The sequence below is a fragment of the Triturus cristatus genome, chromosome 4_1 (assembly GCF_964204655.1).
Source record: "Triturus cristatus chromosome 4_1, aTriCri1.1, whole genome shotgun sequence".
In the NCBI taxonomy this organism is placed as follows: Eukaryota; Metazoa; Chordata; class Amphibia; order Caudata; family Salamandridae; genus Triturus; species Triturus cristatus.
The window spans coordinates 219,333,304-219,359,124 of record NC_140585.1 but is presented as its reverse complement, the minus strand read 5'-3'; the positions used below and the strand labels follow the sequence as shown (position 1 = coordinate 219,359,124).

Genomic DNA, 25,821 nt, shown 5'->3' with positions numbered 1-25,821 from the left:
TTGTACACACTCAGTCAGCAAATGGTTTCACACACTCAATAACTGAACTCTAGGCCAATGGTTTATATATATAAAATATATGCTTGTTTTATTTTTAGAACCACAAAGGGGATAAAAATATACTTTCTCAGAATGAGAGGTTGAATATAAATACTTTTGTCTTAAGCAATAAATTTATGTAAACAGTCACAGTTGGTTGCAATAAACAATCCTATTTCCTAAACATAACAATGCATTGAGCTCAATGGTAAATTCAGGTTATTTGTAATAAATTACTTTTGGAATTCCAGGTCTGGCTCCTAGATCCAGCCTTGGGTCAGTATTCAGAATCAAGTGATGAAAGTCGACTTAATAACTGTAATGATTTTTAAATAATATTTAGCTATTTCAAAAGTTAGCACTTACAAAATATTTCAAAGAAAACATTCAATGGATCTCTATGGCAAGAAATTCAAATTGCAGGTAGAGTACTTTATCGTTACTTTAGTAATCCAGGACTGGGTACCTAGACCCAGGACTGGGGTCCTTATCAAAAGCAGGTAAGTAATTTCGTTTGCAGAAATGGTACGATTTTAAAAGAATATTTCAAATTTGCAAAAATAGACACTTAGAAGAAATTTCACAGAAAAGCAGACAATGGTTTCCTATGGGAGAAAAATGAGTTAGAGGTAAGTATAGTTGTGGACACTTTTTAGAGTCAGGGCTGGGCACCAAGATCCAGCACTGGGAGCTCACCTAGGAGCAGGTGAGTAAATTCGTTTTTTGTCACTTGGCTGATTTTTGGTGAATATTTGCAGTTTTGAAAAGTTCACACTTAGAAGATTTTTGAAGAAAAAGCCAGTCAATGTTACCCTATGAGGAAAATGAAGTTTAGCGGTTTAAGGGTAAGTACTCGACTGGCAGAGTTGAAATTCCAGGCATAGACTCAGGGGTCCCCCAGTGTCAGGTAGGTACAGTTGGTTCACCCTCAGCGGTTTCAGGACGGCCGGGTGCAGAGAGAGTTAGGCCCAATGTTATCCTATGAGGGATAGGCGGGCCTTGGTTGGTGGCTGCTGTCTGGCAAGCCACGCGGCTGTGGGAGCTGGGCTCCTGGTCACTTACTCAGGGCAAGTGGGGAAGTAGGTTAGTGTAGAGAGTGCACTGCCAGGGCCACTCGGGCGGCTGGGTGCAGGGTGCTTTTGAGCCGTCGGGCGCTCAATGGAAGTCAATGGGAATGTTCCGGTTTGGAAAAAGGCTGCAAGCTCGGGGACGAGGATGCTTCAGGTGCCACCACCACTTCGAGAGGTAAGTTGGGTAGTTGTAGGTTAGGTGGGTACCCCGGGATTGGGCACAGGGGGCCGCAGGGCGCCGGGTGCAGGGGTGCCTTTTGATGTCGGAAATCTTACCCTCTTCTTGATCGCGGTTGGGGTGGCACTCTGTTCTGAGGCTGCAGGCTTCTTCCGGAATGTCGAGGGGGGTCCTTGGGTGCCGGACTCGGGGTCACAGTCGCCGTGGGGTCGTCCTCAGGGTCTTTGTCCACTCCGGCACTGGCCAGGCTTGGCTGGTGCAGAGTGTGTTGGGTCCGCGGTTCCGGGCTGCTGCCAGGGGTTAAAAATAGGTTTCTTGAGTAGAGCCTCTACTCATGGGAGACCCAGGGGCTTAGAGCCAAAAGGTAGCCAGGACCTCCGGGGTTGGTGAGGTTGCTGGCCACGAGAGATGCCGCGCTGGTGCAGGTTCGAGAGTCGACAGGCCGGTAGGGCTGGGGCCAAAGCAGTTGGGTGTCTTCTTCTCTTTTTAGCAGCTGCAGGGCAGGTCCTTGTTCTTCTTGCTCTTCTTGTAGTTTTCTATCTGGAATCTGCAGAAGGAAGGTTCAGGGTGCCCCTAAATACTAGATTTAGGGGTGTTACAGGTAGGTGAAGGCCAGGGACCAATGGGTCCTTGTCCTGGGGTGGGTACACCCCCTATCGTGCCTCTCTCCTGTGGGAGGGGGTCAGTAGCCTAATCCTGATAGGGTAGGGCCCCCCCATCTTCAAGATGGCGAGAGCCCGGAGATGTGCTTCACCTCGCCTCCCCCACCTGAGGGGTGGGGTGGGCAGGCTGGCACATCCCCTGTCCTTGTATGGGGTTTCCGGCCAAGCTTCCCGCCAGAGTGGGGGGTTGCAGTGGCCTGGGGAAACTCCAAGAGGCGGCATGCCTTTGAAGCTTCCCTTTGCTCATCCTGGGGGAGGAGATTTATCACCTCACTCAGGATGTGCATTGTTGCAGGCCCGGGAGAGCAGGGGCTCTCCCACCCAGGGGTCCAGCAACGTGTCTGCTGTGTGGCAGCCTGGGCAGCCTCAGAGCAGACGTTGATTGTAGGTTAGTTGTAAGGGGGCATCTCTAAGATGCCCTCTGGGGTGCTTGGTACATTAAATCTCACACTGGCATTAGTGTGGGTTTAATGTGCTGAGAAGTTTGATACCAAACTTCCCAGTCTTCAGTGTTGCCATTATGGTGCTGTGGAGCTCGTGTTTGACGAGCTCTCAGCACCATGTACTCTTAAATGGCAGCACTGCACTTACAGTGCCCCGGAATGGACCTGGGTACTGTAGGGGCACAGGGCTCCTGCGCCCACACCATGGGCATAAGGCACCCAGCCAGAGGGGTGACTGACATATGCCTTGGCAGTGTGGGTGTTGGGCATGGCACACAGAGATGTGTGCCATGTCGACTCTTCATTTTGTCCTGCACCCAGACACTCAGTCTGCAAAGGCAGTGTGTGTGTGTAAGGGTACAGGGCCCCTAAGGGTGGCACAAGGAGTGCTGCAGCCCTTAGGGGCCTTCCCTGGTCACAAGGCCCTGGGTACCTAGGGTACCATTTACTAGGGGCTGACATGTGGCCAGGGTTTGCCAATTTGGAGTTTGTGTGTTTTAAGGAAGGAACATAGGCCCTGGGCACCTGATTGGCAGGAGTCCAGGGTACACTCAGTCAAAGTACATTCAGCAATTTAGCAAAAAGTGGGGGCATACCATGCAAGAAAGATGGCACTTTCTCACATGTATTAATAGGAACATGCAAGAGGTATGAAAGTGACATTCTCCGATCACTCATAGACATGTATTATGGTCATAGTTAGCTATTTTTCACCTCTTTGGGGAAAGCTCCACTTCTTCTGGGGATGGGTTTATGGAATGGAAGTGCTAGATCCAAAGAAATAACTGGATTGATGAGCAGAAATGGCAGGACCTTTATGACATTGGTGTGCAAGTTGAGAGCAATGAGTAAGAGATAGAATGATTTCCCGGATAGGTTGAATGCTGAAATTTCGGAGACCTCATTGACTGAGGCGAGAGCTAGGCAAAATCAAAAATTACATTTCAACAGAGAATCTAGTATAAAAGAGTGAGCAAAGGCACTTAAAACTTCCACTTGTCAAACAGTGCCGGTGATGTAAGTGAAAGGGGTGGCACCTGGTTGAAATGTACTATAATGTTGTACTTGTGAAGCACCAGCATCACTTCTTATAAGGCTTCAAGATCATGGTTTCATCAAGGGGAGTGATGGGCACTGATCTAGCAGGAAAGGTTCTGTGTAACAAGACTTTTTCAGAATTGGTGTATTTTAAGCTGTTTCTGAACGTTTACACCGTAAGCACACTCTAAAGTGCTCAGACTGTTTTTATACTCAGGGATGTATGCCAGTATTGGATCTAAGGATAGAACTGCATGGTGGTTTAATATAAAGTTTCTCTCAGTGAGATGGTATGTGGTGAGATGAATGAATGGAGCATGTAATTGAAATGGCTAAAAAGCAGTGGCAATCGAAAGGCTGAATGTCCAAAATGAGTGGTGCTTTGTAAGTATGCATGCAGGCCTCGGGCGAGTGATGTGACAGGGGGGGACGTATTATCATGCCTTTTGGTGTTCCGGCCTTCTTTCTCCATCAAAAGTATCATGCGCTGCACTAATCGCAGATATAAGGATAACAGCAATCCTTTTCAGAAAGTCATTCGTCAGCTAACCTAATAGCCTTACAATGAAAGCTCTAAATACTGAGTATGTGAGCAAAAATAGAAATATTGAGGGAGAATGAAGGACACTGCATAGAGATTGAAGAACTCCAAAAGAGGGAAATATAACGTGTGATACGGTACTTGGGGAAACTCTGCACAGGCTGCATCTGTTTGTACGTTGCACCAGTTCTGCGAGTTTTTCTGTTGCCACAATGTGGAAAGTTCCGTCATGGTACTGGGGTTAATGGCACTGTCTTTACTTTCTAGAGCTAACTGTGAGCAGGAATGACCATTATTTTTCACAGTTATTCTGAACATGCAGGTGGGTAATCCCTTTTAAGTCTATGGTCTTTTAAGTAGCCATAGTGATAAACATGCCTTGTAAATAACAAATACCAACTGTCTGTTGATCTGAACCTCTGGCAATTTGCTCTGAATTGAGCCAGCTTCAGAAGAGAAATTGTGTCTACCTCACATGAAACAAAGGAAACTTCCTGGACTATCCTCCCAGTGATGCTGCAAGTGAGATGTCACCATCTAAAGCTCCTCATAATTTTCTCATAGTAATAAAAGACCACCATCTAATCCACACCCACCACAACAACTCTGAATTCAGACTATAGATTACAAGGGTATTTGATTAGCATGTGAATGACATCCTTTACAAGATCATCATGATTTATGCAGTGGAGATGATGTGGCAAACCTGAGTTAGCCGAATAATGCCTGCATAAAAAGAAAGCCTCGTGAAGCAGTCGACATCCCAATGACCATAGACCTGAGAACTATGTATGGAAGTGTACTGTGAAAAAGATTGTTGGGTAGGAAGCATTGCAAGAAATGTGGTATGTAAACAAACTGACAAGATTCAGAGAGGGAAATTCTTATATCACTGCACCAGGGTTACTTGTACTTCCATAAGTAGTAGGCTAAAACACATCACCCAAATCTATATCAACAACTACACCTATGGAAGGCATCACATTTTGTGACATCCATTAGGCTGACCAACACAATATGGCTTCAGAATTACTTGTGTAGCCTGATGCTACAGCTTTTACGCATTCAGATAGACTTGCCAAAATCTCTCTTTTTGAAAGGTGGTAAACATCCTCTTAAATATGAATTCACCCCTCAGTAGGTCTTGGAGCCCACAAGGTAGGGTACCTAGTATTTAAAAGTGCAACATGTAAGTATTTAAATTTGGCATGTTCCTACAGTGACTAGACACTAAAAGCTATTGGTATTGTACAGATGGTGTGACTTTTTTAAAAAGAAAAGCTTAAGTACAATTAAATGCTATTTTCCTAACTACCAATCAACCAATGTTTTATACATTTATTAAAAACCCAATTCACTGGTGAAGCTGAGTTTGTAATAAATATACAAGAAAGGTGACTTTTAGAAAATTATGCTTTTCGTGCTGGAAGTTCCAACCGGCTAATTAGCATTAACCTATCTGCAGCTGCTTTCCTCAGCCCATGATTCACCCTTGAGCAGGTGTGAAAATTGCTCCCAGAGCGGAGATAATGACTTAGGCCTTTTGGCAGGATGGACTGGTTGTGAGGTATATGATTCAGCCCAACCCAGAAATGGCACATGGGTAGGTCACAAACGTAATTAATTTGACAGAGATTAATGAGGTCGACCCATTTATAGTTTAGTGTGAAGTGAAACCTGGGGAAAAGGGGTGTTTGAATTCAGGAGACACTCTACCCATCCTGACCACACCAGTTTGGTGTGAACAGCTGGGACGACAAAACTCATTAACATGGTGCTAAATAATCTATCATCTTTTTAGCCTTTCTGCCAAGGCGAATGTGAAATGCACATTAGAAGAAGTGCACTGGGATCCCTCTCATGGGCGGATCTATTTAGTGCTTATGATTTCGGTGGCAATTCCCAAAAGGAGAAGTAGGATTACAGGTAAGTAACCATTTGTTACATGCCATCAGTATGTAGCTTGTGCCTAATGAAACGGCCTCATAAGTCAGAAAATGCTGAAGCATCAGGACTTAATATCCACTTTGCAACATGGACAATTAATGATCTATGTACACCTATATCATTAAGATTTCCGCGTACCAAAAACTCTGAGCATGAGAACTTTGTTATAGATTATGACATAATCCGAAGGGAGGGTGTAAGAAACTGGCTCTATATATATACTGCACCAAAGTGAGGTACAGTGTGTATAGAGTCCAAGAGTCCCCAAAGGTAGGCAGAAGTTAAAAGTTAGATAGAACCTTACTCTCTAAAGTGGTAGCTTGGTTGAGCAGTAAGGCAGTATCAGAGGACAGTGTTAAGCATTTGATGTACACACTCAGTCAGCAAAGGAATTCACACACTCAGGAACTGAACTCTAGGCCAATTGTTGTTGTATAAAAATATATACTGTTTTATTTTTCTAGAACCAAGCAAGCCTGGCACAGGTAGGCATATAAATACTTTGTGGTAATATGATACTTTGTTTGTAATACAGTTCAAAAATGCAGTAGAAATTATACTGGTTTTGGTTTATTGATAATGTAGCAGATTGCAACACTTAGCAGGTGTAGTACATTGGAAGGAATGGACTTTTTCAACAAATTGCAGGTAAGTTACTTTTTGCGTTACTTTTTCTAACTCGGTGCTGGATGCCTAGATTCAGCACTGGGACATTTCCTGAAAACAGTTGAGAAAATGCGTTTTGGTTATTTCGATTTTTAAGGAATTTCAAGTTTTCAAAACTCCGCACTTAGTCGTTTTTTCAAAAGAAAATTGTCACGGTCATGCTATGGACCAAAAACAGGTTATCGGTTTGCAGGTAAGTAAACGACTGTGGAAGTTAAGGTTATGTGGTTAGACTCAGGGGTCCCTCAGGGTCAGTGATGCACTGAGATTGCACCCTCAGCGGCAGAAGGGCGGCCGGCTGCAGAGTGTTGAGGCTCAATGTTATCCTATGGAGGATGGTGGGCAGATAGCAGTTGGTGGCTGCTGGCTAGCAGGCCACACGGCTGTGGGAGCAAAGCTCCTAGGGTTTAGCTCAGGGCAAGTTGGGGACCAATGTAGCACCAAAGGTGCACCCTCAGCAGCACTAGGGCGGCCGGGTGCAGGGTGCTGTTTTGAGGTCGGGTGCCCTGTTTTCAATGGAGAACCTCCGGGACAAAGAAACACTGCAAGCCCGCGGACGAGGATCTTCTGGGTGCGACCACCACTTCGAGTGGTAAGTTGGGATGTCGTCGGTTGGTTAGGTACCGTTGGTTTGGGCACACAAGGCCGTGGGGCGTCGGGTGCAGGGGTGCCTTTTGCAGTCTTACCCGCTCTGGTAGGGGGGGGGAGGGTCCTCTGGATTGAGGCTGCAGGCAGCATCTGGAGGCTTGAGGAAGGTCAGGGGTTGCTGAATCTCGGGTCTGGATCGCCGGGGGGACCTCCTCTTGTTGTTGGTTCACTCGAGCTCGGGCCAGGGTCGGCGGGTGCAGAGTGTGCTGGATTCGCGGTCTCAGGCTGGCACCAGAAGCTGCAGTTTAAACACGTCCGGTGTTCTCGGGCGATAAGAGTCCTTGCAGTGAAGGCAGGCAGGTCCTCCGGGGTTGTGAGGTTGCTGGCTGCAGGACACTCTGGGATTTCACAGAAGCAGGTTCGAGGGGAGACAGGCCTGTAGGGATGGGGCCAAGTCAGTGGGAGTCGTCCTCTTGTTAGCTCTGCACGGCTATTCTGTCCTTCTTCTTATCTTCTTTTCTTGTGGTTTCTAATCTGAGGAAGAAAGGTTCAGGGTGCCCCCTAAATACTAAATTTAGGGGCGTTACAGGTAGGTAAAGAGCAGGGACCAATGGGTCCCTTCCATGGGGTGGGTGCTCCCCCTATTCTGCCACTCCAGTGGGAGGGGGGCAGGAGCCTGTCCCTGGTTGGCTGAGTCCACCCATCCTCAAGATGGCGGGGACTCGAGGTTGTGCTTCACCTCGCCTCCACTACCTGAGGAGTGGAGTTGGCAGAGGTGGGCACACCTCTTTTCCTCACTTGTTTTTCCCGCCAGTTCTCCTGCCCAAAGTGGGGGTTAGAACCAGTGGGGACCAGTTGCTGAAAGCAGCAAATGGTCTGGAGAGGCTCACAAACGCGGCAGGCCTTTGAAGCTTCTCCTTCATGAACCCTGCCTATCCTGGGGGAGGAGGCTTGGCACCTCGTTCCAGGATGTGCATTGTTTCAGGCCCCCCCCCGAGAGCAGCGAGCTCCTGACCCAGGGGTCCAAAAACATGTCTGGTGGTGACAGCCTAAGCAGCCACTCAGTCAGGTCACTAGTAGTTGGTCGAATTTCAGGGGGCATCTCTAAGATGCCCTCTGTTGTGCATTTTACATTAAGTCCCACACTGGCATCAGTGTGGGTTTAATGTGCTGAGAAGTTTGATACCAGACTTCCCAGTCTTTAGTGTACCATTATGATGCTGTGGAGTTTGTGATGACAAACTCCCAGCACCATATATTCTTAATGGCAGCACTGCACTTACAGTGCCCAGCAATGGACTTGGGCACTTAAGGGGTAACGGGCTCATGCACCTGTACCGTCACCACTGGCATAGGGCACCAAGCTAGAGGGGTGTCTGATGTATGCCAGGGCAGTGGTTTGTGGGCATGGCACACAGGGATGTGTGCCATGTCGACTCTTCACTTTGTTCTGAACCAAGACACTCAGGCTGCCAAGGCAGTGTGTGAGTGTCTGGGTTAAGGGCATCTGAGGGCGGCACAATAAGTACTGCAGCCCTTGGAGGCCTTCTCTGGTCACAGTGCCCTGGGTACCTGTGGTACCATTTACCAGGGGCTGACATGTGGCCAGAGATGCCAATTGGGTTTGTTTTTGGGGAAAGAACACAGGCCCTGGGAACCTGATTGAGGGGCCCAGGGCACACCAAGAACAAGCATTTACGATGCAATAGGTCTCGCAATGACATTGTTTTTAGCTATTGGCATTGTAAATGACAATGCCTTCTATTTGAGCTATTGGGATTGCAAATGGCAATGTGTTTTATTTGTTTTCGTTTTTAAAACAAATAATGGGCATCGTCTTGTGCTTAAAATACAACAAAATAGATGCTGTCTAATTAAACAATAGCTGGAGAAGGCTACACTTGTATACAGACGCATATTTGGAAGACCCATAGTCTGTAAGTACCACCCACCCCTAGATCTATTTGCTTGGAGTAGGTATTATGCATTGTAATAATAATAAGACTATCTAAGTAACGCAGTAAATAATGCATTAGATTTACGGACATATGTATATTTGGACATATTATATAATCTAATCCAAACGTGCGGGCATTTGCCATGCATATGAGCTCTTTGGACTATGTTTACTCAGGAAATTTTCTATTTTCTTCTTTGCCTTTAAAGTTGGACTCAGGGTGCTTCTTTCTAAACATGCCTTTAGCAATTGCAAGGTGAAAAGTTAATTATAGGGAGGACAACGGGAAATGCTCCCACGGGTCCAGTTCCCACCAGATGCTCTGGTTTTTAAACGGTAGTAATGTAATTAGGGATATAAACTTTATATTCTGGACTATGTTTGTTTATTTGTGCTCTCAGATATGCTTCTCTGGGTGGCAGACAGATGGTGAAAGGTTAACCAGTGTTTTTTTACAAAACCTGAAGTGCTCCAGGTCATTTGTTTATTTATTAGAGGCCTTTACACACAGCTCTTATAGGAAAATGCAAGCTTACCTAAAAACCAATAGATAACCAGTGTCCACTGTTTAAAACGCAAATGTGCGTAACTGTGCTTGTCTACATATGGGTACTGACATGTTATATGCACATGTGTGTGCTTATAATACATAACACACAATATTTATCTAGAACTACCCACAGCTGAAGGCGAATGGAATGAACATCTCCGGTTTGTTAGTTTGCGTTCTTTTTTCCATCTTGGTTGAGAACCAAGGCAGCGGAAAGGAGAACAGAGTGAGCCCACTGCAAGAGACCGGGCCGCAAGCAGCGTCTAGGCACATCACACTAAACGTTTTGTTTAATAGGGCAGTAATTGGGTAAAAGAGAATAGCTAGATCTATGCACTGTTTGCCAGGACTTGCAGAAAGAAAGTGCTTATGCACATTAAATAATTCTGTCTATCCTTAAAACCATGTTTAAGACAGCCCCACAAACACCTGACCAATGCTGTACACTCTGTCTGTCGTGTTCAGTACATGTTTGTTACTTCACGTAGTTAATTTTTTATTTCCACCTGGGTGGTATTACGCTACTTTTTACTGTGTAGTTAAACGTTAGTACTGCATTAGCTCCTGCGGTGTTGTGGACGCCTTTTGAAAACAGAAAATACAAAATAGGGGGCACACTGCAGGACACTTCGCCGCGGGTAGCGTGTAACCGCGGGCAAACTTTTGTTTAATAAGCAGTATGTAGGTGAAAAAAATACCATAAGTGTGTGCGCTTTCTGCAGGAGGTACACAGAGAAGGAGCCTATGCACATTGTCTGATTGTGCGAATTCAAACAAAATGGTATCCCTTTTTCCACCATTGTGGTACTATGGTACTTTTTTTTTGCTTTATAGTTAAGGTTTAGCTATGCATTGGGCACTGCGATGTTCTGGATGCTTTTAGAATACAGAGAAGCGAGCAGAGGGCGCCCACTGTAAGACACATAGCTGCAGGCAGTGTCTAGAGACATCCTGTAAACTTTCATCCTCCCTAACACCAACCTGCTACCTATTCCAACACATACTTCTTACGGAAAAGACGCATGCCCTCCAGAATTTGTTTACTGTCTGATAACCAAGTGTTTGCCATTTGTTAGTAATGAATTAACAGTCGCTGAACACAGCACGACACCAACAGAGCCCTCAGGGCCAACGTCCTCCAGCAGCAAATGCAAACTCCTGTACGAAAGTACCAGCATCCGTTCGTCACTACCTATATTAGTGATCAAAGCACTATTTCTAAACTTACAGCTGTTTATATTTTCTTTTATTTTCAGCTCTACTTATAATGCCATCTGAACATATCTCTTATGTGATGTTGTGTTAGGCTAGGCTATATTATGTTGTGTTAGGCTAGGCTATATTATGTTGTGTTAGGCTATGCTGTGTTATGTCGTGTTAGGCTAGGCTGTGTTATGTTGTGTTAGTCTAGGTTGTGTCGTGTTGTGTTGTGTTTTGTTATGTTATGTTTTACTGCTAAAATGATATCAGCCTGGGTTTTGTTCTTTTATGTTTTGGCAACCAGGTGAGATGGGCAGGGAACAAGACCCACCAGATGAGTGTGTTCAGAGTATCTGTAGGCTTTCAAACTCATACCTTGTACTGGGTAGTTTGAGGTGAGCTCAGGGTTTTGTTGGTCTCTTTATTTCCCAAGTTCGAGGCATGTGGGCTGCTGAATTCATATCTGTGCATAGATCGCCGCCTAGTGTTGGGTCCGGATGTTTGCACGTTGTTGTCCTGGAAGAGTCTTCGAAGTATCCTGGGATAGGTGACTCCTCCCCTGGACTACAGTGCGCATGGGCATCCTCTCCATCCTCAGATTGTTTTTTTCCGCCATTGGGTTCGGATGTGCTTATCTTGACTCAAGTTAGGAAAAACTTTTTCCAGGCCAAAAGGCCTTTAGTTCGCGTCGGTACTGTTCCCGATCGGTATCGATAGTATCTTTGTTAGTTTACTAACTTCAAGAACAACTTTTTCGCATCTTACCCGACCATCGACCCGACACAGACGATGGAATCGAGGACACCATTCAAGCGGTGTCCTGTATGCAATGCGAAATATCCCCATGTCGACGTCCACCCGGTGTGCAACAAATGCCTTTTACCGGATCACGACGAGTCCACATGTATGGCCTGTGCCCGATTCCGATCCAAGAAGACTCTCCGGAATCGACGAGCAGCGAGACTCGAAGCGCAGCAAGCGGCACCGGCCCCGACCAACATCTTCAGCGCCGAGGACGAAGATGTCGAAGACGTGGAGAACCTACCCTCCAGCCCCGCTTCCGAACACGACTCCGGATCGGAAGACATCGAAGAACGACTCTTTCACAGAGATGAAGCCGACACCGAGGTAGGAGACTACGATGAGGCCTTAGGGGCCGAAGAGAGTAGCTACGGTGACGAGCAAGGCCTACCCGTACAGACTGAGGATATCCCAGTGCGCCAGTCTATGGCTCCGGTCGAGGGATCGCCTTCGGGCCTTACCCAAGACCTATCCCGCAGTTCTTCGGCCCCGCCCTCTGGCCCGGCCTCGGACATTCAGCGGCAGCCATTACTACCCAAAACGGCTGGTTTCCCTTCTTCGAAACCGAAAGCTGGATTGGTTCATCAAAAACCGAAACCAAAAGTGACGCTGGTCGGATCGAAGCCCACCACACCTTCGACGCCAGCCAAACCCGTCGGCACCGACCGCACCAAACGAGACTTCGGTGCCGAGCTTGCAGCAGCCGACGTCGGCGCCGACACACGGAAAAAGACCTTCCTTGCCGCCAAACCTACTCGGCTCCCGGCACCGAAACAATCGGCTCCGGCCACAAAGGTCAAACTGGCTGCTGCGTCTCACACCGCTTCGACAGCACCACCAAAGGCACAATCATCGACGGCGTCGACGGCTACTACCGCTCCTCGACTCGATGACCCAGTGGCGCCGAAGAAGTCCACGCCCGCCTCTACAGAACCGGTCGGCGCCAAAGAACCGATGGCGCTCCAGGTGCGGCCAATTGCTGCGTCCTTGCAACGCATCAAACACAAGGCAGTCCTCCAGGACACGTCAGGCTCCGAGCCGATCAAAGCTCCAACAGCCTCTCCGGCACCGGCCAACATCACTTTTGGCCTACCGCCGTCCACGGCCCCAAAACTGTTCCAAATCAGAACACGTGTTACCCACACCACGATCACGCCTGCCGAACGCTCTCCTGCAGAGACGTCACCATCACACATCATCAACGCTGACACCGGCAGAATGATGCTCCACAAGAGGAGAATAACCTCCGAGCCAGCTTTGGACTCCTACCGGATCCCGCTTAAGAAAAAGCTGCCAGTGGCTTCGGAACCAGTTCTTTACGAACCTCTCCATTCCTCTTACCAAGATCCACAGTCCTTCTCTCCCACACGCTCCGAAACAGACGTTTTGGAGGACTACATAAGTGACCACGTCCCCTACCCCGGAGAGATGGACCCTGAAGGCCAACAGGACCCTGACCAAGCTTGGGATGACCCTGTAGACCCGGGTGCACCTATGGATACACAGGACCCGCAACTATATGGAGCGAAAACATCTCCCACAGAGGACACTGCCGCATTCAACGCCCTCATTGAACGTGCTGCGGCCAATCATGGTGTGCAACTCCACTCTGACACCGTCGAGGACGACTTTCTCATGGATACTTTCGCATCCTCAGAAAGGAATATAAAAACTCTACCCATGTTGAAAGGTGTCCTCAAACCAGCAAAGGACATCTTCAAAGAACCCACCAGGGCAAGAGTAATAAACCCCAGGATCGACCAGAAATACAGGTCGGCGCCTGGGGACCCTACCTACATTAGAGGCCAGTTACCTCTGGATTACATAGTAGTTGCGAATGCTCGCAAACTGGCACACTCGCAAACGGCAGGGGATGCTCCTCCCCCGGACAAAGAGTCCAAGGTGCTAGAGACCTCCGGCAAACGGGTTGCGGCCCAAGCAGCTAACATATGGCGTATTGCCAATACTCAGGCGCTCCTCGCTCGCTACGATCGAGCACACTACGACACATTAGAAACATTACTCCAACATCTCCCTGACCAATTCAAAGAGGGAGCAGAGATCCTCATCAGGGAGGGACAACTCCTCACAAACGCATCCATTAAGTGTGCACTGGATGCCGCAGATACAGCTGCCAGAGCCATAAACACTAGCGTCATGTTGCGACGACACGCCTGGTTACGAATCTCCGGATTCGAACCTGAGGTACAAAATAACATCCTCAACCAGCCTGTCAACCCCAACTACTTATTCGGGCCAGAGGTTGACACCACCCTAGAGAAAATAAAAAAGGACACAGACACTGCAAAGTTCATGGGGGCTCTCCAAACGCAGTCCTTTCGGAGCGGCTCCTTTCGTCGCCCCGGAAATAGAGGAGCAGGTAGAGGACAGGGGTCACAGCAAACCTACAACAAGGGAAACACACAAAGTTCCTACGATAAAAACACCCGGGGTGGATATCGTGGCTCAAGCACAAAGGGCAGAGGACGCGGATACGGCAACACCAGGTCCTCCCCCAAGAACAAACAGTGACGCCCTCTCCCTTCCTCCCGACCACATAACACCTGTCGGGGGAAGGCTACAAAGGTTCCTGTCCACGTGGGACTCCATCACCACGGACAGGTGGGTCAAAGATATTGTCAAACACGGTTACTGCCTAGAATTAACCTCAACTCCACCCACAATACCTCCAAAGCACCATCCTATGTCCTCAGAGCACTTAACGCTCTTACAGCAGGAAGTGCTAAGTATGCTACTAAAAGGTGCAATAGAGGTCGTACCCGTCCACGAGCAAGGTACGGGGGTGTACTCCCTGTACTTTTTAATACCGAAAAAGAACGGGTCACTCAGACCTATACTAGACCTGAGACCCCTCAACCACTACATTCTCTCCGAGCATTTCCACATGCTCACCCTACAGCAAGTCCTCCCGCTGCTCAAGCAGGGAGACTTCCTGGCCACACTGGACCTCAAAGATGCGTATTTCCACATACCCATTCACCCCTCACACAGAAAATACCTCAGGTTCACTGTTCAAGGGCAGCACTACCAGTTCAAAGTCCTTCCCTTCGGCGTGACAACAGCACCCAGAGTTTTCACAAAGTGCCTAGCTACTGTGGCCGCACATCTACGGAGGCAGCACATACACATCTACCCTTACCTGGACGACTGGCTTGTTCAAGCAAAGTCAGCCCAGCAATGTGCCAGCCACATGTCCCGCACCATTCACCTCCTTCACAGTCTGGGGTTCTCACTAAATTACCCAAAATCACATCTCCAACCCGCACACGTACAACAGTACCTAGGTGCGACCATAGACACTCTGGCGGCCACAGCTCAGCCAAATTTAGTGAGAATCAACAGCATGCAAATGCTGATTTCCAAGATCAAACCACAACACTCCCTTCCCGCGCGAGTGTTCATGCAGTTGATAGGCATGATGGCCTCCTGCATTTTCATAGTCCCACACGCGAGACTACATATGCGCCCGCTTCAGGAGTGCTTAGCACGTCAATGGAATCAGGCTCACGGACAACTAAAAGACCTAGTGATGGTGAGCGGTCGGGCATACAACTCTCTGCATTGGTGGAATCCACAAAACCTTTGCAAGGGCCGACCGTTCCAAGAGCCTGTTCCACAGATAATACTGACAGCGGACGCGTCTCTCCAGGGATGGGGAGCTCATGTACTCAACTACACAGTGCAGGGACTATGGACAACACAACAAAAGAAGATGCACATCAACCTTCTAGAACTGATGGCAATCTTCCTGGCTATGAAAGCATTCAAAGTACACTTGTGCAACAAAGTCGTGTTGATCCGGACGGACAACATGACCGCCATGTACTACATACAGAAGCAGGGAGGAACACACTCTCCACAGTTGTCTCATCTGGCTCAGAGCATGTGGAAGTGGGCCATTCAGAGGAACATGTTCCTCATGGCGGAACACCTCCCCGGCAAGGACAACCAGATGGCGGATCTGCTCAGCAGACCGTTGATACCGCTGGTGGCTCGCAAACTCAGACAACACTCACTGACACTCGTCCTGGTTGCTCCAACGTGGACACGCCAGCCATGGTACACCACTTTTCTCGAACTTTCCGTGGTGCCGCATCAAAGGCTGCGGATCAAACCCGCGCATTTGACGCAGAACCATGGAGAGATTCAGCACCCAGATCCGCAACAGCTGAACCTGGCAATCTGGCTCCTGAAGTCCTAGAGTTTGGCTACCTAAACCTGCCACCTGACTGTATGGACATCATTAAGGAAGCTAGAAGACCCACTACCAGAGCTTGCTATGCAGCCAAATGGAAAAGGTTCGTCCTTTATTGCAATAATAATGACATTAACCCGCTAGACGCATCCATCCAAAACATAATTTGTTACCTCTTACACCTATACCGATGCAATCTGGCGTACACCTCTATACGTGTCCATTTGACCGCAATATCAGCCTATCTCCAGAACAGGCAGCACCTCTCTTTATTCAGAGTGCCTGCCATCAAAGCATTCCTGGAAGGACTCAAACGAGTAATTCCTCCAAGCCACCCACCAGCTCCGATGTGGAACCTCAACTTGGTCCTCACACGCCTGATGGGTCCACCCTTTGAACCTCTACACTCATGAGAGATTCAATTCCTTACCTGGAAAGTAGCTTTCCTAGTAGCGATCACTTCTTTAAGAAGAGTTAGTGAACTCCAGGCACTAACCATTCAAGAGCCATTCATACAGGTTCACGCCAACAGGGTCTTACTACGTACCAACCCCAAATTCATGCCCAAGGTAATATCGCAGTTCCACATGAATCAAACTATTGAACTGCCTGTTTTCTTTCAAAACCCACAAACTGTCGCAGAAAGAGCACTCCATACACTAGATGTGAAGAGAGCCCTCATGTACTATATCGACAGGACTAAGATCTTTAGGAAGACTAAACAACTTTTCGTTGCCTTTGCCCCACACCACAAAGGTAACGCTATCTCCAAAGCAGGTATAGCCAGATGGATCGTTAAATGTATTCAAATTTGCTATCAAAAGGCTAAACGCACATTAACGATTCCCCTACGAGCCCACTCAACACGTAAGTTAGGGGCCTCCATGGCTTTCCTGGGAAACATCCCTTTGCATGATATATGTAGAGCAGCCACCTGGTCCACTACACACACATTTACCAAACACTATTGTGTAGATGTGCAATCAAAACAGCAGGCAGCTGTAGGACAGGCTGTTCTCAAAACTCTTTTTCAGACCGCTGCAGCTGGCACTGGTAGCCGCCGCTAATAGGAGGTACTGCTATGTATTCTATGCACAGATATGAATTCAGCAGCCCACATGCCTCGAACTGAATATGCTACTTACCAGTATGCATCTGTTCTTGGCATGTAGGGCTGCTGACATTCATATCGCCCTCCCTCCTCCCCGGCGCCTGTAGCAGCTGCAGCTCTCAGAATTACTGTAAGCATGGTCATCACTTTCTGTATCTACTCCATCACTGCCACAATGGCGAAAAACAATCTGAGGATGGAGAGGATGCCCATGCGCACTGTAGTCCAGGGGAGGAGTCACCTATCCCAGGATACTTGAAGACTCTTCCAGGACAACAACGTGCACACATCCGGACCCAACACTAGGCGGCGATCTATGCACAGATATGAATGTCAGCAGCCCTACATGCCAAGAACAGATGCATACTGGTAAGTAGCATATTCAATAGTTAACTTCCAGAAGGAGCAGTGGTGGGTGGGGGTCATTGAACTCTGCATATTTTCTTTGCCTCACCAGGTGTATCGCAAAGATTGCTTTATATTTATAATGTTTGCCCTGAGTCTTTGTCGTTCACTCTCCAGTTAGTCAGTGCAATTATCACTCTTGCTCTGGTTGGTTAGAACAAACGCCGCTGCAAAACTGCCCTGCTGTAGTGCAAATGTAACTAATCCTGCCCCTCAGTTCAATTATTACCAGGGAGGTCGTTAACCGACCAGGAAGGCATGGCAGCCTGCCAGATAGGAGTGTTCTGTTACTGGGAGCCTCTGGGGTCGGACCTCGACCCTCCCTCGAAAGGATGCACTTGGTTAAAGTTTGCCTTCGACACAGAGAAATTTCAGGGAAGAGGTCCGAGTTTCACACTTGGCAACACCAGGGCAGGGCCGGTGCGTCTTTACTGGGAAACCAGGGGAAATCACTGGAGCTTGTCCCCATGGCCCCACTGCAATTAGGAAATCTTTGATGTGGGGTGGTAAAGGAACGGGAGGGGTGGGGTGGCAGCATCAAGGAGGAGGGACATGGATGGAGAGGACGGAAGGCTGTGATCGTTCCTCAATGAATTCCTCTATATATATGTTTGTGTGTTTTAAGACATGACACTGTTTATGGAACCCAAATAATTAACAAAACACTGGTAAAGCATATAAGAAAAAGGCGGGAAACTGTGTCAGCGAGTTAAAATCTCTTGTGTGCAGTCACAAGGTCAAAGCCTGGGAGGGCTAACTCCGCTTTTGAGCTACACTGTGTTGATTAACTGAGCGCCAATAAGCATACAAGAACAAGCATCCTCTGCGGACACTCAATTCAACTTATATATTCCTGATCATTTACATTAATTTATCTAGAAATTAAACTATTGCCTAGCATTCTCCAAATACAGTTTTGATATGATTATCCAGTGCGCAGAATAAATTCATTTTTGTTTACACTCCAGAAATTCAAAACTGTACTTTATTTAACACAATAATTAAACGCTCGTGTCACAGCAATATGGAGCCGGCTTTAAGTTGTTGTCACCCCTTATAAACATATTTACCATTGGGCCATTTTGCAAAGCGCCATCATAAAAAATTATCGGGGCAAAAGTAAACAGGAAATATAAAACTCGCTGATGTGAAGCACAGCTCAGAAAGCCGCCGCCCCACTCCGTAGTACCTGCCTTTGCAGGTTAATTAAGCGTGCATTACCCCGCAGTCTGACCTACCGGAGTGATTCTAAATACGGCAACAAAATGGCGCCTGGAAATTTTGAGGGAAGGGAATATGGAGACTCGCACTGAGCGGTTCAATGGCCAAATAGCCCAAGAATGGAGCCCCGGCCGGGGCTTGTATTTACTGGCGGCAGCGGTGCCTGCCTTTCGTGCAAGAGGAGGAGGAGAGTGGTTATCGCCTGCCAGGGCTGAAAAGATAGACGCCGGCCGCCTGATAGGAGAAAGCGATCAGGAGTTCTCGCTAGAAACAACACACGTCTTGTGAAAGATTCCCAGCCTGGCGGAAGCTGCCATGCCCAGGGAGGGGGCATTGTGGAGAACCAGCCTACCGTTGCCATCACCCTGGGCACGGCTTAGAGCCCACACAGCCACCACGCAACGTTTGAGTGCTAAGACAACTGGGGCTTCGTCTGCATTAGTGCGTGTGCAGAAATACAAGAGGGGCTCAGCTTATCGAAATGTGGAGAAATAGGTCTTTTTCTATGTAACTGTTTAAAAATAAATGAAAAGGTGAATTTGTGGAGGGCGTGCACAGGAAAGAAGCAATATACGTTTGGGTCCTTTTACAAAGAAGCTGTCGCCGGTAATCACAGCCGCAATGACAACCCACTATCTTCTCACTGCACTCACTCTTTTATCGGTGTGATTATACGATGTTTAAATTTGTGGCTGATTTACGCCCTGTCTCTCCAGTTGCCTTTCGTGGGCACGATAATTGAAACCGAGCGCGTAATAGACACCAATAGGCCTTGGGCGGAGCAATGCACCCGCCTTTGGCCAATTGCATGCTGTCTTTAATAAAAAGACGCACGCAAAGGCCAATAGTGGGCCACAAAAGGAAAAGCACACATGTGCAATTCCAGGCTCCGTTTTCAAACCCCGGACAAAAGGGCTTTTGCCTGCGCGAGCTGTGCTGCGCACTGCAACTCTAGGGCGCGAGCCCTAAAAGGTGCATCAGTAGTCTGGAAAAAAGTGGGGGGGGTTACTGCAACAGAAACCCACTTTCCAAAAGAGGGTATCCACTTCCAATTTTAGTTAGATTTTTCACCAATGAGAGCAAATTCCAAGATGTGCAACAGGCTTCAGTAACACTATTTTAAGAACTGGATTTTAAAGTAGCCCCGCAAACATTTAATTAGGAACTAGCTAAACAATTGTTTAGTACAATTCAAGACAGTAAAAGAGCTGTTGCTTTCTGTTTTTTAAAGCGGATAATGTCTCTAAAAGTAGTTATAGCCCCATTTCTCATATCCACATAGTTGACAATGAGGAAAGTATACATTGTTGAGTTTTAGTGATCAGGCATGTAGTTATTGACGCAATTACACCCCTGCACCAAAAATAGTCTTGCTATGAAGAAAGGGTGTACAAGAAAGGAGTATCTTTTGTTTGGCCCCTTATGAGATGGGGGGAAATAAAGGCCTGCCATGATTCACCACTAATTATGTGTATTGGAGAATGTTTCAACATAGAGCGGAGACCTAGGCCTCGAGAGAAGGCACACTGACAGCTGGGGGCTAGCCACATAAACATTTGCCAGGTTCTGGAAACTGTGATAGGATTTCATGTAGTAGAACCATTTTCCATTGTACTGTCTATTTACATCCACCTCTTGCCACAGGCCAAATGATGACCTCTTTGTCCAGATAATGTGTATCCGGAAAGGAAAGCGAATGGTGGCCCGAATTCTTCCTTACCTTAGCCTAGAACAGGCTGCTTCACTCGTCAGCTCCACAGCACACAACCTGTCTTTCTTGATGAAAAAGGATGCCCAGGATGAGGTAAAGTGGATGAGATTAAAATGAGGTTAACATTTTCAGTTATATCTCATTGTGGAAAGGATATGCTACATCATTGTATTGACATGGAGCACCCTTAATAGCTTTCCTTTTGCAATTGATGGGTGGGAGGCTTTTCTGTGCTTTATAGCTTACAAAGTTTTATCATCTCTTCTCCTAAAATTTCATGGCAGGCATATGCTCATGAGCCATGTGACACTCTGGATAATTCCTGTTTTATTTGATTGGAGCGTAGATTGGCTACCTGTAAGATTTACTGCCTGGGATACGTGCACACAGGAGCTCTTATGTATTTGTTTGCTAATTTGTAGAAGAAAGTGAGGCTTGATGGATGATGCTTTGAAAGCTGTGCCTTCTTGTAACCAAAGAGCATACTACTGGATTTTTCAACTTAGGCATTTTCCCTGGTTGTTAAGTAGAAACTTATTGCATTCTGATAAATGGGGGTATATTTAGGTGTAGCCCATGGAATGTTGAGCTAGGTTCATTCTGCATTTTCCTGTGATGTTAGTTTCATTCATGTTCCTTTGACACAACAAACTGTGAAGATTCTGCAAACTATAAGAGTCACTGTTGAAAAGAAAAAGCATCTTTTGGCTACGGGGGGCATTGCTTTCCTATCTTATAGGATTTCCTTAGGTATTTGCAATGTTACCGTTTGCTTAGGTCCTCCCCTCACCCTCTCTAGCTGGGCACCAAGTGATCTCCTCTGTCCGGAATTGCACTGAACTCTGGTGTCTCTTTAGTTCATTAATCTCCTCTTTGTTTTCAGGTGCTGCCCTGCCTTCTAAGGCCGTGTGCTCTTGTTCTCTCTCAGCTGCCCTCAGATGCAGTCACCAGCATTCTTCAGCAGATCATGAATCTACCTCAGAACACAGTTTCATTGCAGCAGCCAGAAACCTCAAATCCTCACTTCATATCAGTACTACAAAACAGGGTACAGTATGCTCACTCCTCATTAATCTCCTCCACATGTGTTGCTGACAGCTCGTTTACAACACCATTCCTTCCACTGAATGTTTTCTCTCCTTCCCTCCTAATCTTGCTTTGTAAGACCATATCTCTTTAAGGTTTACTGTCGCTTTTTTGAGAAGAGGGCTGCATGTAATGGAACCCTTTTACCTTGTAATATCTATTTACATCCACCGTTTGCCACAGGCCAAATGATGACCTCTGTGTCTCTTATGAGCGGACAGAGGCTTGCTATGCAATCCCAAAGTGCTCTATTAGGGGGTAGTGTGGTCGAGCACCCTTAGGCTTAACACCGAGAAATGCAAGATATTTGCAAATACGCACAATAATCAATAAATGACAAACACTACTCAAGAAGGAGATCTACACCAATTTATAAAAATAGCAACTATCTTTATATATGTTTAGGCATCAGAGAAAACCATTCAGGCAAGTACAGTTATAAATATACATTCTTTTCACTTTAAAAAGAGGACATGGTGCAATTTATGTGTGCAACTTTATCCTATGGGACAATTTCTCCAAACTGGTATAGTACAGCGACTTACAAGACCAATCTGCAGGAGTTGGGGTGGGTGGTGGGCAAGGTCCAAGAAAACACCAGCAGTACACCATCCATGGCACAAGGGCGACCTGGTGCAGGGTACAAAACAACGTTGGAAACCCAATAGATTTTTGAGTAGATGGGCCACTGCAAAAAGAGGCTGCAGGCTCTGGCTGGAAGGCCACTGCGGTTGAACCAACAGGGGTGTTCAAGACTTGTGAGGGTCAGTGTCACCTGGGGTACTCTTCTCCATGGCCCGGGTGCAACAAATGCAGAAGTGACTTTAGGCATTGGATTTTCTCACCTTGAGCAGTCGCAGTCTAGGGGGCCTGCGTGCAGAGGCTACAGACTACGCTGAGAAGTCCACGAGGGGTGAAACCACAATGGACTCGAGCTCTCGAGGGCGGTGGCTCACTTCAACTCTGGCTGAAGGCAACAGGTGCAATGGTGGCTTGAGGTGTTGGGTTTTTGGCAGTTCCGTAGGACTTAGTCTTTTCTTTTGGAGTTTCTGTAGGATGCAGGGAACTGTTCTGCTGGTTTTTGGGAGGACTTGGTCTTTATTGAAGGCAGGCAGTCCTCCCAGGCACACAGCTGCAGGACGAGTCGTCTTTGGTGCAGGTTCGACAGCGAACGGCAGATCAGGCCACAGGGCTGGGGCTAATTCAGGTGCTCTCTTCAGTTTTCTGCTTTTGCGGCTCTTTGTGTCCTTCGCAATTCATCAGGATCTGCTTCTCTGGTGCTGGGGGCTCCCCAAAATACTGAATTTAGGGTGTTAGGGGAGTGGAGGTTAGTAGCCAATGGGCTAGTGACCCTTCAGGTCACTCCGCCCCCTATATGACCCATATATGACTAGTGGGTGTAGGAAGCTGGCTCTGTATAGACTATACCAAAGTAAGGAATAGGGTGCACAGAGTCCAGTGGATCCCCCAAGACTTTACAGAGGCTAAAAGTAGATAATACTAATGCTCTCTTTTGTGTTAGTGCGGTCCAGAAGTTAGGCTTATCAGAAGGCTGTGTTAAGCATTTGTTGTACACTCTCAGGGAAGAAATGATTACATACACTTATTGACTTAATCAGAGACCAATTGTTTGCAAAAATATTACTTTTTGTATGTTTATTACATAGAACCAAAGATACTTAGTAAAATAAGTTTTTCAATATCACAATTTGTAAGTATAAAAAATATCTGATAGAGACATCTAGCCGCAGATTCTTTAACTTGGAATATCCCCAGGCATCAGACTGGATATGGAAAAAACTTTGCAGCAGGACTGCGCGCTGACGTCAGTTTCCTTCTTTTCCACGTGCAACGCGGATCCGGAGTGAGCAGTTCTTCTGGCCTGTTTTCAGGCCTTGTCGACGCTTCGCGTCAGGGAACAGTGTGCGATGCCTTCGTGCTTTAAAACTTGTAATTCCTGTTCGCGACAAATGTCCGCGATGGACCCGCATCTTATTTGTATGTGGTGACTGGGCGAGCACCATGACTCCACGGACTGCGAGGCGTTCCAACACCCGAAGCCCAAGTCTCGGCGCGAGCACCGTATGAAACTTCTCTCCACGCGGTTGTCCAGGTCGGAGTCACCTCACCCCCTGGCTTCTTCAACAGCAGGTCCCTCACGCCGTAGTTCGGCCTCCGGGGTCCGGGGCCTCCGTTCGCCACTTGGTAAGTCGAGGCGCTTGTCGCCAAGGTCTTCGACCTCCCCTTCTTCTGTTGTCAGGAACTCTGGTTCCCGGAACGTTCCGGACGTGCGCTCCCAGCAGTCTCCCTACCCACCCTTTCCAGGTGTGGGGGCGACTCTGGCCCAAATGGAGGCATATGGCGCAGCTTTGCAGGCCTCCCTTAGGCCCTCTCCCATCCCTGGGGCGTCCTCGGGGCCTACACTTATTGTGGGCTCTCCGACGGAGATGGGTTCGCCCTCGGTGCCAATTGAGCCTCTAAGCCCCAGGGACGTCGGAGGTGTGGTACTGTTAGGGCGTGGCCCAGTTGGGTCCCCCTATGCCGTCCACATGGAGTCGTTAGGGCACGGCTCGCCAGGGTCCCCTTCTACGCCTCGCCGCATAGCCCCGCTGGGTTCCCTGTGGCGCCGCAGGTGGTTGCCGGTGCTCATAGCCCTGCTCTGAGCACACCCCAGGCTCCCGGTCAGGCGGTCGCCTGTCCGGAGCCTCCATTGCTTTCTCCGGAGTCTGAGCCTGTTCATAAGACCCGGGCCAGGCAGGCAGCCGCCTGTCCGGAGCCGGGGTTGGCGCCGTACCGGCGTCGGAGGCTCACCTCCTCGGCTCCGCCCCCACTCCTTTCCCCGGAGTCGAAGCCTAACATGGATAAGGCTCCGGCGTCGATGCCAGACCTAGCCGAATCTGCGTCGAATAACGCGGGGTTGGAGCCCACTCGCGTCGCTTTGGTGCCGTGTCGGCACAGAATTATGGACTCTTCGCCAGAGGCCTCGGGAGGGAGTTCGGTGCCGTCTTCTCATCCGCTATCACCGGACGTTCTGTTGCCTGTGCCACCCTTGGAATTTGTTGAGCTTCCTCGGGAGCTCCCAGATCCAGCAGGCTCTTTGCCTCCCCAAGATCTGGTAGGCTGTTCACCTCCCCCAGATCCGGCAGGCTCTTCCCCTCCCCAGGAGCGACGTCAGGATCCTCATTCTTCAGTGGAACTCCCTTCTCTGGAACATTGGTCGCACCCTCACTGTCTGGGGAGGGTCAGCTTACAACCCTCCCCCACTGATGAGTTGTTGTCTCCTCCACGGAGGGCTACCGAGGCTGGTGCGGCTTTTTTAAGGGTGGTCTCATTGGCCACCCGCATTTTGAGCATGCAAACCCTTTCTGCCCCTTATCTGTCGACCCCTTGCTTGAAATCCTTCATCAGGGGTCCGGGACTGTGGAGCCACTCCTACCCTTTGAGGCTTCCCTTTATGTTACCCTTTTAGGTACCTGGGTCCGGCTGGCTTCAGGTGATCCGGTGGCTCGTTCAGTGTTGCACCGCCACTGTCCAGCTCCGCATGAACCTGTCTGTCTTTTTGTCCACCCTTCTGTGCAAGGGTTTGTGCTGCAGACTGCTTTCCCCTCCCTGCCTCCTCTAATGCTTCCTCCCTCTCGGGAGTCCCGATGGCTAGAGTCATGGGGCAGGAACGTCTTTGCCTCCACTAGTGCGGCCCTAAGATCCTTGAATACAATGTGTGTTTTAGCACGGGCTACTTCTGCACTGAGAGACTCTGCAGAGTCTTTGCTTTCGGCCACCTCTGAAGGTGCTCGGGTTGATCTCCTTCGCCTCCTCCGGGATGGCCCGACATTGCTGAATTCACAATCCGCTTAGCTTTAGATAGTGTTGATTCTTTGGGACGTGTTATGGTATGCTCTGTTGCCTTAAGGCGTCACCCTTGGTTACGCGACAGTGTCTTCCCCGAAAATATCCGGGAGCGACTGGTTGACTTAACCTTTGATGGGGTTTTGCTGTTTGATGCTCACGCCAATACGGTGGTTCATCGGCTCCTTGCGCCATGGTTATCCTGCCTCTTGCCCTCTCCACCTCCTTGGGATGTTTCTTACTCTCCTCTTCACAAACGGCTCCTACCTTACTGTACTAGGTATGCTCCAGTATGGACATGTTCATGCTCCTGTCTCTACATAATTATACATTTATGTACATGTGCAGTTTGCTTTGGTATTCCTCTTCCTACATCGCCACCTCTTTTCAGGGTTGCAATGTGTGGGGGAGCTTTTCTGACTTGTTGCAAGTTGCCCATAGGGTCCTCCTTGCTTCCGCTTCCTGGGGTGATTTCCCCTTTAAGGCTCCTTTGTTACAGCTGTGGGACAGCTCTTATGATGGCCGTGGTCCTTGACTACTGCCTG

The 25,821-nt window shown here is 48.2% G+C and overlaps 1 protein-coding gene across 1 annotated transcript in view; it reads left to right on the top strand.

Moving 5' to 3' along the window:
- PATL1 (PAT1 homolog 1, processing body mRNA decay factor) overlaps positions 1 to 25,821 on the top strand; it is a 278,312-nt gene that overhangs the window by 214,276 nt on the left and 38,215 nt on the right. Inside the window, exons 15-16 of the mRNA XM_085651893.1 lie at positions 20,278 to 20,437; positions 21,228 to 21,392. Coding sequence (XP_085508019.1) covers positions 20,278 to 20,437; positions 21,228 to 21,392 — 325 coding nt within the window. The remainder of the gene's footprint in view (positions 1 to 20,277; positions 20,438 to 21,227; positions 21,393 to 25,821) is intronic.